The sequence below is a fragment of the Fringilla coelebs genome (genome assembly GCF_963513975.1).
Source record: "Fringilla coelebs genome assembly, chromosome: 22".
NCBI classification, from domain to species: Eukaryota; Metazoa; Chordata; class Aves; order Passeriformes; family Fringillidae; genus Fringilla; species Fringilla coelebs.
This window is the reverse complement of record NC_140048.1, coordinates 7,164,439-7,178,392: the sequence shown is the minus strand read 5'-3', so window position 1 is coordinate 7,178,392 and position 13,954 is coordinate 7,164,439. Positions and strand designations below refer to the sequence as shown.

Genomic DNA, 13,954 nt, shown 5'->3' with positions numbered 1-13,954 from the left:
TTGTGCAGGTTTTCTGGCTGAGGCATGCAGGATTCCCAGCCTGAGATGTGCAGGATTTCTGGCCTGAGAGATGCAGGATTTAATGTCTGAGAGGGGCAGGATTCCCAGCATGAGAGGTGCAGGATTTAATGTCTGAGAGGGGCAGGATTCCCAGCATGAGAGGTGCAGGATTTAAGGTCTGAGAGGTGCAGGATTCCCATCATGAGTGATGCAGGATTCCCAGCATGAGAGGTTCAGGATTTAAGGTCTGAGAGGTGCAGGATTCCCAGCATGAGAGATGCAGGATTCCTGGGCAGGGAGGGGCAGGTTTCCCAGGGCACTGGAGCACCAGGTGCCACCCCTGCCGTGGCCCTGTGCCAGCAGCCACTCGGGATTGCCATCATCCCCCCGCTCTGGAGACTCTGCCAGTTGGCAGGAGGTGAAATTGCTGAGTGAAGTAATCAAAGATGTCTGACATTTAGAAGTGAAACGTGTTTGCACCTTATCATGTTTCTTCCCAACGGTGAGTCCCTGTGTTCTGGGAAGCCATGGGCCTGCTGCCCATGAAAATGGACACATGAGAGGCTCAGCAGCAAATATCTTCTCTTTCTCCAGGGGGATGCCATAAAAAGGGCCCATTTTTCCCCTCAGGGATCTCTAGGGTCAGGCTGGGTTTACTTTCCTTTTCCCTGTTGAGAATGGACTCAGGTATTTATAAGGTGCATAAACACAGCATCATTTTGAGGCAGAGCAGGGCATCTTCCACCAGTGAAATAAATCTCAAAAGCCTCAAAAGGTGTTTGGGTGTCACTGCCCTTCTCACAGTCAAGGGGTTTGGAACACAACCCCTGTGAGGAAAGACAGAGAGAGCTGGGGGTGCTCAGCCTGGAGAAAAGGAGACTCAGGGGTGACCTTGTCACTCTCTGCACTCCCTGAAAGGTGCCTGTGCTCAGCTGGGGCTGGGCTCTTTCTCCAGGCAGCACTGACAGAACCAGAGCACACAGCCTCAAGGTGTGCCAAGGGAAATACAGGTTGGATATCAGGAAAAAGTTTTTCACAGAAAGAGTGATAAAATTCTGGAATGTTCTGCCCAGGGAGGTGGTGCAGTCCCCATCCCTGGGTGTGTTTAACAAAGCCTGGATGTGGCACTGGGTGCCAGGGCTGAGTTGAGGTGTTGGGGCTGGGTTGGACTCGATGATCTTGAAGGTCTCTTCCAACCCAGTGATTCTGGGAATTCTGTGATTCTGTGAGCTGCTCCCTTCCTGCTCTGAGGCACAAAGAATCTGGAAAACCCCCAGGCCCCACAGCTGGTTCTCTGTCACCATCTCTGCCATCTCTCTGGGTCTCAGACCTGCCTCAGTGCCTGCTTTGGGTGGTCTGAAGCTCAGTCTGTGTCTCTTTGCCAGCCTGGAGCAGCACATGGTGATCCACACCGAGGAGAGGGAGTACAAGTGTGACCAGTGTCCCAAGGCTTTCAACTGGAAATCCAACCTGATTCGTCACCAAATGTCTCACGACAGTGGGAAACGGTTTGAATGTGAAAACTGTGTTAAGGTACAGTGAGGACGTGGTCAGCCTGGGGGATTCACCTGGAGGAGGGTGCTGGGGGTGCAGGACACAGGGGCGATTCACCTGGGAGAGGACACTGGGATTCGGGGAAAAGGGTGCAGGACACAGTGTCCATGGTGGGATTTGGGGAAAAGGGTATAGGACACAGTGTCCATGGGGGGATTCACTAGGATTCAGGGGAAAAAGGTGCAGGACACAGTGTCCATGGGGGGATTCAGTGGGATTTGGGGAAAAGGCTGAAGGACACAGTGTCCATTGGGGGATTTGGGGAAAAGGGTGCAGGACACAGTGTCCATTGGGGGATTCACTGGGATTTGGGGAAAAGGGTGCAAGACACAGTGTCCATGGGGGGATTCACTGGGATTTGGGGAAAAGGCTGCAGGACACAGTGTCTTTTTGGGGGGATTTGCCTGGAAGTGGGTGCTGGGACCTGGGGGTGCAGGACACAGTTGTCCATTGGGGGATTCACCTGGGGCCATGAGCACTCGAGGAGGTGCCAGAGACCTGTCCAACCATGAGCACCACACACTCAGGGAGGTGCCACAGACCTGTCCAACCATGACCACCACACACTCAGGGAGGTGCCACAGACCTGCCCAACCATGAGCACTCGAGGAGGTGCCACAGACCTGTCCAACCACCATCACCCCCAACTCACGGAGGTGCCACAGCCTGGCAGGGAATGAACGAAGCTCTTTCATGACCTGTCCTCACCCGTCCACCCCACGCTCCTCAAGCCTTGAGCAGCACTGCAGAAAACCCCAACAAAAACAAGTTTTCCACATGCAGGCTCTTCTCCTGGTGCGTTTCCCCCCCTCCTGAAGGCGTTTTTCCCCGCAGGTGTTTACGGACCCCAGCAACCTCCAGCGGCACATCCGCTCGCAGCACGTGGGCGCGCGGGCCCACGCCTGCCCAGACTGCGGCAAGACCTTCGCCACCTCCTCGGGCCTCAAGCAGCACAAGCACATCCACAGCACTGTCAAACCTTTCATATGTAAGTTGTCACGGCCATCACCAGCCCGTAATTGCAGGGATCCTGCAGGGGCCCCCCCAGCTCTCCCATCCCCGGCCGCTGTAATTTTAGAGCTCAGAGAACAAGATGAATTTTTTTTCCTTTTTTTTTTCTTTTTTTTTTTGTTTTTTTTGCATGCTCCCTGTTTTTTCAGCAAACATTCGTGGCGGTTTTTGACTTTCTTGACAAGTTAAAAGCTGAGTCTCTCAGCGGTCACAGCGATGCCATTTTCTCATATCTTTTCTTTCTCTCGTCTTTTTTTGCCTTAATCGCTTTCGAATGTTCCTGTTGGTGACATAAATAAATAGCTGGCACAGCCTGATCGAAATGTTTTACAGGGGTGCCTCAAACCCTGGAGCCGTTGTAAAGAGCTTGGAATAATCACAGAGATGAGAAGGTGTTTTTGGTTTTTTTTTCAGAAGAAAGTTTTTTCTTCTTTATTTACTGCATGTTTCATCTAGATAATGCTGGGAGCCAAATAAACAGCAGATGAACTGTGTCCTCAGTGCTCTCCTTGGTGGGATATTTCCAGCAGGGCATTTTCCCTGGAGAGCCACCCATCTCAGTCCTTGTCATTCCCAGGGCTGTATATTTTTTTAATTGACACAGCACCCATTGGGTTTGGGTAACTGTGCAGGGAGGTGGATGGTGTCACAACAAAGCTCCAGGAACTTTAGGGATCACTTCCTGACACTTCAGAACACGTTGCTCAGGCACGGGCTGGGATCTGGGTTTGATTGCAGGCTTTGATGTTACGGTAGGGAAGCCACTGAACCCACTCCTGCCTTTTTTGCCCTGTTGGAATAATGGGAACAGCATGCAGGAATATCCTGGGAGACTCATTTCATTAATGTCCCGAGGTAATCAGAGCCCTGAGATAATCAGCTGGGTGTCAGCAGAGGAAGAAGAAATGCTCCTCTCGCTCATTTTGCTGCAATCTTTCACTGGGCACATGAAAGGGATAATTTGACTCCCAGGATTGCTGCAGGGAGATGAGGGATTTCTCCTCATAATCTCCTCACTCTCACCTCATCAGAATTAGGGAGTTGTCAGAGCAAATCAGAGTGTGGAACAACTGCAGAGGGATCCTGCCTGGACAGATGTGTCAGGTTGTTTTGTCCATCAATGTGGAATCCATTAACAACTTCAAATCCACAGTCAGGATTCACCCAAAATTTGTTGGTTTTGGGTTTTTTTCCCTGTTCAGTAGAAGAAAAGGGGTCTATGTGTGTTTGTGTTTAATATTATATTTGGCTTTCAAAAGACCCCAAACCTGTAACTTTATAACTTTATAAGAAATCAGGAGGGCAAGAGAGGCTGTTTCACATGGAACTACTAAATCATTGGATAACTGGAGATTTAACAGAAATTTCCCAGTTTTCCTTATTTTAGAAGGCTGATGTGAGCTCTCAGAGCTCTAGCACTTCTCTTTAGGGAATTTTGTGCAGTATTTATGTATCTAGCAAAAACTCCTGGGGTAAAAAAATGGAAGAATCCTGGAATCATAGAATGGTTACAGTTGGGAAAGCCCTCTGAGATCATCAAGTCCAACCCTTGGACTGCTGTGCTCATCACTAAACCACACTCCTAAGTGCCACATCCACAGGTTTTTCGAGCAATTCCAGGGATGATGATTACTGATTCCCTTGGGAAAAAAAAATAAAAGCAGAGATTGTTGTATTTAAGAGACTATCATGGAAATAAACTTCAGTAGTGCTGAATTTTCATGGAAAATAAATTCAGTAGAGTTGAATTTTCATGGATAATAAATTTACTAGTGCTTCTTTTAAGAGCTCTGTTTGGATATTTTTTAAGAAAACCCTTTAAAATGGAGTAAAAAAGCCAAATAAAGCTTTTCTTTGCAAGTAGCTGAAATAATACTTACAACAGCCATAAAACTCTGTGTATGCACTAAGAGTAATTCAGGAGACCTGATCCAAGATTTTAAAGTTATTAGGATTGGCTCAATAATAATCCAAATAATCCAAAAATTAGGATTGGCTCAAACATCCAAAGTCTTGTGATGACTTTCTTGTCCTGTTTGTGTTTCCCTGCAGCTCTGGGCTGTGTCAGGGCCAAACAATTAAATACTCTGGGGAAAAGACAGTGCAGCCTGAATTCACAGTGCAGTCAGAAAGCAGAGCCTTCAGTGACCCTCCTTTGGATTTTGGGGTGCTCATCTGAACTGAAATGTCAAATTCATTGAATTTTATCCAAATTTTATCCATCTCTGCTTTGAATTTCAATTAGAATTTATTATATTGTTGTATTTTCAGAGCTGCCAGTGAAATGCTCTCCCACCAGTCATTCAATATTCAAGCACTGAAGTAAATCCCAAAGACTTAGGAGAAAATACAGGGAAAATCATGCTCACATGCACCTCTCAGTAAAGCTGGGAGGAGGGAAGGAGCCCTGAGCAGTCCCTGAGCTGGAGTGTCAGAACTTGGATTCATGTCCTTGCCTGTCCAAGCCCAAACAATGTCCTTCCCCTGCTTTGTCTCAGTTTCCCTGCTCACAAAAGGGTGATAACAGCAGTTCCCCGGGGGAAGGAGTGTGTTAACTCACCACCACATTTATTCCCATGTTGAAAGAGGTACCAGATAATAAAAAGTCACTGTGTTTTGATGTGTAGAAAAGTTTGGGGTGGGATTTCTGTCTCGCTTTGCCCTGTTTCTTCCACAGCAGCAGGTCTGGAGGTGAAAAGGGGTCATAAAAATCCATGTTTTGAAAGCTTGGTATTTACAGGTTGTTAGAGAAAACGCTGAGGTGGCTTCAGTTAGCGGGGCACGGGTGTTGGACTGATTGAAAGGATTAAAAAAAGAGATCCCAGTGCTGGCAGAAGCCAGGGCTGGTTGGCAGGGGATTTATAGAGCATCCCCCTGCAGGGGTTATGTACCACTGAGGGCATTAAGGAAGGGCAGGTTTGATTAAAGAAGTAAAGTTCTTCTCCCTCCAGCCCTCAGTGCTTCCAGCCATGCTAGGACTAATGGGAAGCAGATGAGCTGGGATAAATAGATGTTATCATTAAAAGTGTATGATTAGGGCAAAGGTGTTCTGAGGGGACTGGAGCATCTTCCCTCTGGATCCGGGCTGAGAGATTTCTTCAGCCTGGAGAAGGTTGTGTGGAGATCTCACAGTACCTTTCAGGATATTAAGGGGTGACAGGGAAGCTGGAGAGGGACTTTGGAGTGACAGGGCAAGGGGGAATGCATTCAAACTAAAATTTGAATTTAAGTTGGATGCATAGAAGAATTCTTCCCTGTGAGGGTTGCCAGGCCCTGGCACAGGTTGCCCAGAGAAGCTGTGGATGGTCCTGGATCCCTGGAAGTGTCCAAGGCCAGGTTGGACAGGGCTTTGAGTAACGTGGGGCAGAGGAAGGTGTCCCTGCCCTTGGCAGGGGGATGAGATGGGCTTTATACCCGTCCCCACCAAACCATTCTGTGATTCCATGATAACCTTTCCTGAAAATTCCCCCAGACTTTGTGCAGAGCTAGCACAACCCCTCAGTTTCCTGTGGATTGACAGATTCTCCAGGATGGGCTTCATCCAAAGGGAAAGGCGGTGATGTTCCACTGCTCTTCGGGGTCGGGAGATCCCCGGGATGGGGCGGTGTGGGGGCGGGCTGGTGAACCCCACGGCGAATCCCCGCTCTATTTTTTTTCCCGTTAATTTCATATGGCTTTTGTTGTTGGTTCCTGTTGACGCTTTAGGTGAGGTCTGTCACAAATCCTACACGCAGTTCTCCAACCTGTGCCGCCACAAGCGGATGCACGCGGACTGCCGCACCCAGATCAAGTGCAAGGACTGCGGGCAGATGTTCAGCACTACCTCCTCCCTCAACAAGCACCGCCGCTTCTGCGAGGGCAAGAACCATTACAGCCCCACCGGCATCTTCGCCCCCGGGCTGCCCCTCACACCCACTTCCATCATGGACAAATCCAAGCCCTCTCCCAACCTCAACCACGCCAGCCTGGGCTTTAACGAGTATTTCCCGTCCCGCCCGCACCCCGGCGGGCTCCCGTTCTCGCCGGCCCCTCCAGCATTCCCCGCCCTCACCCCGGGATTCCCGGGGATTTTTCCACCTTCTCTGTACCCCAGGCCCCCCTTGTTACCACCCACGCAGCTGCTCAAAAGTCCCCTCAACCACACTCCGGACGCGAAGCTCCCCAGCCCCCTCGGGAACCCGGCGTTGCCCCTGATCTCCGCAGTGAGCAACAGCAACCAGGCTCCTTCAGGGGAGGAGAAATGTGAAAGCAGCCTGGAAAACTCCTACCTGGAGAAGCTAAAAGCCAGGAACAGTGACATGTCCGATGGCAGTGACTTTGAGGATGTCAATACCACCACTGGCACGGATCTGGACACCACGACCGGCACGGGCTCTGACCTGGACAGCGACGCGGAGAGTGACAGGGACAAAACGAAAGACAAGAGCAAACAAATGGAGACCAAGCCAGATTTTGTCAGCAGCTCGGTGTCTGCCAGCTCCACCAACACCACGAGCGAGATCCCTCTCTTCTATTCTCAGCATTCCTTCTTTCCTCCCCCCGAGGAGCACCTGCTGCCCGCCACGGGCGCTGCCAATGACTCTATTAAAGCCATCGCCTCCATCGCAGAGAAGTATTTTGGGCCTGGCTTTATGGGGATGCAGGAGAAAAAGATGGGTTCCCTCCCGTATCATTCCATGTTCCCCTTCCAGTTCCTCCCCAATTTCCCCCACTCCCTCTACCCTTTCACGGAGCGGACCCTCAATCACAACTTGCTGGTCAAGGCAGAACCAAAGTCACCCAGGGACCTCCACAAAGTCGGTGGCACCAGCTCGGAGTCCCCCTTCGATCTCACCACGAAGCCAAAAGAGATTAAGCCAATCCTGCCGCCCCCCAAGGTCCTCCCAGCCCCGTCCTCAGGGGAGGAGCAGCCACTGGATCTGAGCATTGGCAACCGCATCCGAGCCAGCCAGAACGGAGGGAGAGAGCCACGGAAAAACCACATTTATGGGGAGAGGAAGCTGATGGCAAGTGAGGTCTTACCTAAGATTTCCCAGTCCCAGCTGCCTCAGCAGCCTTCCCTGCACTACGCTAAGCCATCGCCCTTTTTCATGGACCCCATCTACAGGTATTAACATACCCTGCCTTAAGCCTTTCCCTAACCAGCTCCTTTTCCAGCTGACAGCACACCCTGAGGCAGGGGAGGATGCAGGTTGGTTGGGAAGAACGGTTGAACATCTCCTGTTGTTGTTTGTACTTCCCGACACATTGAATTTCCCGAATGGAAAGGCCTGAGTAATTGCAAGGAGCCCTCATAATCAGTGTGTAAGGAACACATCCTTATTTTGATAAAGAAGAAACTTGACCTATTTAAGGACTCTCCCACGAGCCATCGCTAAGATGGCACTTCTGCTGGAGAAATTCCAGAGGTTTGATTCGATAAGAATGCAGAGTTCAGATTGCCTTGGAGCCCTGGGCTCTCATGGCTTGGGAATGAGTCAGGAGCCCTGGGAGCCTGGAAATGCAGCTCTCCCACTGACTGACTCGAGGGCCTTTTGTGAGCTCCTTCACCTTTCTTTCTCCCTCCCTCCCTTTTCCATTCGAATGCCTTTTCTTGGGTTTCTTTTCATTCGGAGGAGCTGCTGGTGCAGACCCAACCTGCCGAAACATGTTACTCTTGGAGTAACAAGTACTGTGTAAACACATGGTAGCGTGTTACTACCCAGATCTCTCCCAGATAGATTTCTCACAGATTTATCTTTCTTGGGAGATAACAAGGCCTTTCTGGTGTCACTTGAACAGATGGTTCTGAGGAGGGCCTGATGTGTTACGTCAGAGTGAGCTGAACATGGAAGGCGTGTGTAGAGCAGGCTGGGTGAAGTGATCCAAATGTCAGCTAAACTTCCAGAAGGAATCAATTCAGGAGGAAGCAAAAAGGGAAGACTTTGGCCCCTAGTTGCTTGAGAGCTTTTTATAAAACCTGTTCCCAAAGGAAAATTATTATAACTTTGTGGTGAGGGTAACAGTAAATTTGTTCATTACCCATCCAGACATTGCCTTTGGCAAAGGTGGACATGGCACGTTTAATTTTAGCAAAGTCCAGTGAAAGGGCATGTCCTGAATTAGTTTGATTTAGACATTAACACATCTAAATTAGCCATTACCATGTCTAAATGCTCCACAGCATCCATCAGGATACGTGTGCTCGTCCTGGAGCTCTCCTGGATTCAGCTCATGGAGGTGAACGCTTTGTTCTTGCATTCCTTGTGCTGAATGCGTGGTGATCCTTGCTGTGCCCAGCCTGCTGGAAGGTTACTGGCTGTTCCCCTGCAGGATCTGCCCTGTCCCTGGCACTGGAAAGCCTCAGAGCCACCGTGGTGTGACGGTGGGATGGGCACTCAGAGGGCTGCGAGCACCACGACAGCCCAGATGTCACCACTGGCCGCTGTCACAGGGCTGATAACTGTGGGAAAAAGTGATGTCAGTGTCTGGCCAGGCCAAGGATCTGTCGGCTGGGATGAGGATTAGTGAGCCCTCGCTGCTGGCTAAATGAGTGTCTCTGGCTCTGCCAGCTCACGGAGGTGACGTGCCCACACCATGCCATCTGGGATGGGGACACCTCCCACTCAGGAGGTGCCATGTCCTGCCTGGCACCCATCGTGGCCATCTCCTCCTGGAGAAATCAGGCATGGTGTGAACAGTGTTCATAAAAACTACTCCTGGGGGAAAAAATGAATAAATCAATAAATGGGATAGAAAGGCAGAAGAATCCTTGTCGGGTCCTGCCACCTCTGGGCATTCTCAGCAGGAATGCTGAAATAACACGGCTTGGAAAAGCCATTGCCAATTAAAACAGCGGCCTCGGGAAAACCGTGAAGGCCCAGAAGACAGATGGAAGTGAAGGATGGGGGCATCGTTTGTTGCATTCCATGGGATGCACAGAGTTTTAGTCATGTGTTAAAATAGAAAGTCAGCGGTGGCGTTGCTTGCGAATCAGACTCCTGATGTAATGAGCGAAACAGCCCAGCTTCCAAGTCCCAGCTTGAAAAATATGGAAATATTTTGTTTCTAAACTTCCCTTTATCAGACTCTCTCACATCATTTGGCTCCTTCATTTTTTTCTCCCAAAGGCCACTTAAATCCTTGACATTTTCTCCTGGTGATATAATTTAATGTGGCCAGACAGTCTGAAATGGGGGCAGTTTTTAGCTCAGCCCGTGGGGGTGACGTTCTCAGGCACTGGGCTGAAACCATCGGCTTAATCCTCCAGGCGCTGCGGAATTCGGCTCTGACGGGGCTGTTTGGACCTCGTGTTTCCATTCCTGGTGCTGGGAGGTGGCAGAGCTGGGGAAATGCTGTCAGTTCACCGGGTTTTACGCACATGGAGCAGGCAGGGCTCTCCCCAGATTGCTCTGCTGGGATCAGGGATGTCCCCTTGGGTATTTCAGTGCCTCACGGAGAGCAAAGCTGGGCTGCTCAGGGGGGCTCAGGGAGCTACTTTTTATTTATTCTTTGGTTTTTCTGGCAACTCAGACCCATAAAAGCATGTACCTTCCAAAGCCCCCTAATTCTGGCTGTGTTTCCAATCCAGCTCTTCTCTTTCCCTCTACCCAAGAAGAATTAAATGCAGATTAAGCACAGCTCGCTGACTGCACTCGGCAGGGCTCTTCTTTAAACTCTTTGGTAATTTGATCCACACACCAATCAGCTGAAATGCAGCAAAAATAATTTGCTCTCAATTTATGCTAGACTAATGTAGTTAAAATCACTCTTACTCTTGGATTTCTGCTGGTTTAGCTGGATGGACTCAATTCCAGCCATTTAAAGATGCAGCTGTGTTTGTTGGAGTTACTTCCTCAACACTTTTTTTCCCTTAGAGAACATCTCAGTTTGTCTTTTTTGTGATTCCACACCTCCGTTTCCCTGCAAGTAGAATATTTTGTGGAAGCAAAGCCAATATTTTCAAAAATAGGAGCCTCACTTTAGGGTCATTTCTGCATCTCAGATGCTTAAACATGAAATATTTGAGTGGGCCAAGGTGATATCAGAAGAACTCAGGTTTCTGAGCCGCTTCAGAATTCTCCCACCCGTCCCTCACTTTTTAAATCGTTGTTCACATGGGCTTGCCAAAGAAACTCAACACAAATTATGTCTCAGTTGCGAGGGAGGAAACAAATATGAAACACCTAATGATTTCAGCACGCTTGGGGCTGCAGAGTCTGGCCCAGTGTTAACTCTTCAGATAAATGCAAACTTTCAAAAACAATTCTTTTTCCATGCAGGGGCTGCCTGCTGTGGACCCTAGAGCTTCTCCTGCTCAGACAGTTTTGCTCTAAATGCAAGGTTTTCCATGACCTTTCACAACAGCAGAGGTTTATAAACCACTACAGCAGAGCAGGAGCAAAATGTTTTTTTAGTCATCAGCCTGAAGGCAAAAAAAATTACTGCCCAAAGGAGGGGATTGGTGTTCATGTTATTTTCAGTGCTTTCTGCGGGGCAATTGTGCATCAGAATCTGTAGTGTCCAGAAAAAGGGGGTGGAAGATTTTGTGTGAGTAAGAGAATAGCCCTGTGTGCAATTTCAGCCCAGTGAGGCTGTGTGGGGCTGCCTGGGAGGTATGTAACCCTCTGTGTTGTTGTCCAGCAGGGTGGAGAAGCGGAAGGTGACAGACCCCGTGGGTGCCCTCAAGGAGAAGTACCTGCGACCCTCCCCGCTGCTCTTTCACCCCCAGGTAAAAGCAGTGACACTGCTGATGGAATGCTGGGGTGGAGCTGGCACACACTGGGATCACTGGGATCAGGCTTCTCCTCATCCTAGGGCCTGACTGGAAACTCCACTGTTCTCCACTAGTTCCTTCCAGACACATTTCATCCCCGGTTTGAGGATGATGGCAGCTCTGCCTTGCTGCTTCCTTTGCTCATGGGCTCTGCCAAACTCCCCTTCCACAGCCCACAATGCCTGTGTGGTTTTTCCTTTGGGAACACGTGGGGGTGTCATTTGCAGTGGTAGAAGGTGGAGAAGGACTGCCCAGCCCCAAGGCAGCAGCATTTTCCACCTTCCTGAATTTCCCACATTATGAGGAGTGTGTGGAAGTGCAGGGCAGCGGGTTCAGCTGTGCGTGTGACAGTCCCCAGCTATCCCCGTCCCTCCTGCTGTGCCCAGGCTGGGATCCCAGCTCCCTGCTCCTCATTGTGCTCTCCTTTATATTCACAAGCATTGTTCTCCCCTGATAATGTTTCCCACCTTAGATAAATAACTCGCAGGTTTGTGAAATCTGGGTCCTGGTTGCTTTCACAGCTAAACTTAGTTCCCACATTGTTTCACACCAGCCTCAGAGTTTGGTTAATAACTTCCCCTGATTTTTCCTTCATCCAGGCTGGATAATGGTGACAGGCTGGCCAGGAACATCCTGTGTTTGTGTGGCTTAGAATAGTGGGGATATCTGCCTGTAAAGAATCTGATAGCAGGGAGGAGCCAGCGTGGCAAAGCAACCCAAGGAGACGATGAGAAACATTCAGACCCCAAGCAGGAGCAAGCTCTGGGTGGAAGGTTGTTAACATTGTTCCTGAAATCCTGACCACGTCCTCTTCCCATGGCAGTGAAAAGATCTGGAAGGTCTGGTTATCTCCAGCAGCTTATCACACAGAATAGCCTCAAATTCACAATCACTCCAGCCCAAAGCTTCCTGATAACTGATTTTTAATAATGATTTTTAATAAGGCGGGGGCTGTGCTCAGATCACTTCATCTGGAGAGGCGCCGTTCCCAGGCTGCAGTCAATCAGGTATTTCAGACACAGCAAAGGAACACGAGGCATTTGTTCCAGAATATGGGAGACTTGTACCACCAGACCCCCTTCCAGTATCATCACAGAATCTCCAGTATTAATATCCTGAGCTGGAAGGATCATCCAGTCCGACCTGTGCCCTGACCAGGACACCCAACAATCCCACCCTGTGTCTGAGAGCTCTGGCAGCCTTCAGGCCATGACCATTCCCTGGATCCAGCATTGTTCTGGATCCTGGATCTTTTCCTAAGAAATCACATTTTCAGGGTTCCTGCTTCTGCTTTCTTCATTAGGACCAACGTTCCTGTGCCTGGTCAGTCAGAGTCACGTTCTACCCAGGCTTTTCTCATGCCAAACACAAGTCTGGTCTCAGCCTTTTCCTCTGTGACTAATCCCCAGCTCTCTCAGAGTGCCCTCACTGGGATGTGATGAAGCCAGAAGATGTGATAAAAGCATTCAGGAGATGTTTCCTCTCTCAAAATTAATTTCAGGCAGCTCTTATTTCTTAGCCAGTCGTTGGCAGAAGTTCCTTTGCTCCCTGGGAGTTTTCCTACATTGTCTATTCCAAATGAAAATCTGGACAACATAAATAACCAATGTAACTTTTTGATAACTTAATGGAAAGCCTTTCCTCACCTGTTAAGTTCCTTTTCTTCCCCCTTTCTGCTTTATTATAACCAGGCAGTTGTTCCCTAAATAGCAAAGTGCCTTTGCCACTGGAGAGGCCGTGGCCAGTGTTTAGAATTTTAAAACCAGCCTACAGCTCTCAAGCCAGCAAATATCTCTGACTAAGTGCCTAAAGAACAGGGCACAACAAAGGAGAGCTCCAGGTACCTTGGTGAAGGGCTGAGAGCTCGGCTCTGAAAGGTCCGGAGAGCTTTTTAACGTGATGGTTTTGTTGCATGACTGGCAGCTGGGGCAGAGCTGGTGCTGTAAATGATCAAGTAACCTTTTCAAGTGGCTGGTGCTAAGTATTACTTACTATTTATCATGGGCTGGGAGCCTCCAGCTAAGGGGCTGTGGATCTATTATCGAGAAATGGGGGTTACTACTCCTCTTTTTTTACGGCTTATGAATGCTTGTCAGCCCTCACAATGTCTTCGGGGGTGATTAAGACAACTTTTTTTTTCATAGCCATATATTTTTAAACAATATCTTGGCTCTCTTCCCCCTCTGCCCCCCCCAATCCTTTTAAAGCCCAGTTTAATAAAGTGTAAACGTGCAAAAGGTCAGCCCTTCCTGTACAATCGAGCATCTCGGGGTGATGTATGGCTTCCTACCGCCTTCCGCTCCTCGCTGCCGCCCCGGCTGCCTCCGCCTGTCCCACTGATGTCAGCTCAGCCAGGAGGCAGCTTTATTGCTGCCTTGTTTGTTTTAGCCCTCTCTTCTGCCCCTGGTATCTCCAAAGCGCTCTCAGGAGTGCACCGAGCTGGACGTCGGAGGAGTCGGCGTCGTCCTCTGAGCCGCACTGCTCCCTCGGACTTGGATTTCCTGTTGCGCAGTAATGAAAGTAGAAGTGCTGTTCTTTAGGCAGGGTTTTTACACAGATCCATTTTTTCCTTTTTTGCACACGGTCTAGCTTCATTCTTTCCTTTTCTGCTTTCTCCTTCTCCTGTATCTCCAG

At 49.4% G+C, this 13,954-nt stretch overlaps 1 protein-coding gene across 4 annotated transcripts in view; it reads left to right on the top strand.

Moving 5' to 3' along the window:
- PRDM16 (PR/SET domain 16) overlaps nucleotides 1-13,954 on the top strand; it is a gene marked incomplete at its 3' end in the record, with an annotated part of 301,271 nt that overhangs the window by 271,016 nt on the left and 16,301 nt on the right. For 3 of the 4 annotated variants that reach the window (XM_084220430.1, XM_084220427.1, XM_084220429.1), the window contains exons 7-10: nucleotides 1,386-1,533; nucleotides 2,389-2,542; nucleotides 6,271-7,672; nucleotides 11,188-11,275. In XM_084220430.1, coding sequence (XP_084076556.1) covers nucleotides 1,386-1,533; nucleotides 2,389-2,542; nucleotides 6,271-7,672; nucleotides 11,188-11,275 — 1,792 coding nt within the window. The remainder of the gene's footprint in view (nucleotides 1-1,385; nucleotides 1,534-2,388; nucleotides 2,543-6,270; nucleotides 7,673-11,187; nucleotides 11,276-13,954) is intronic. The other variant, XM_084220428.1, reaches the window with a different exon arrangement.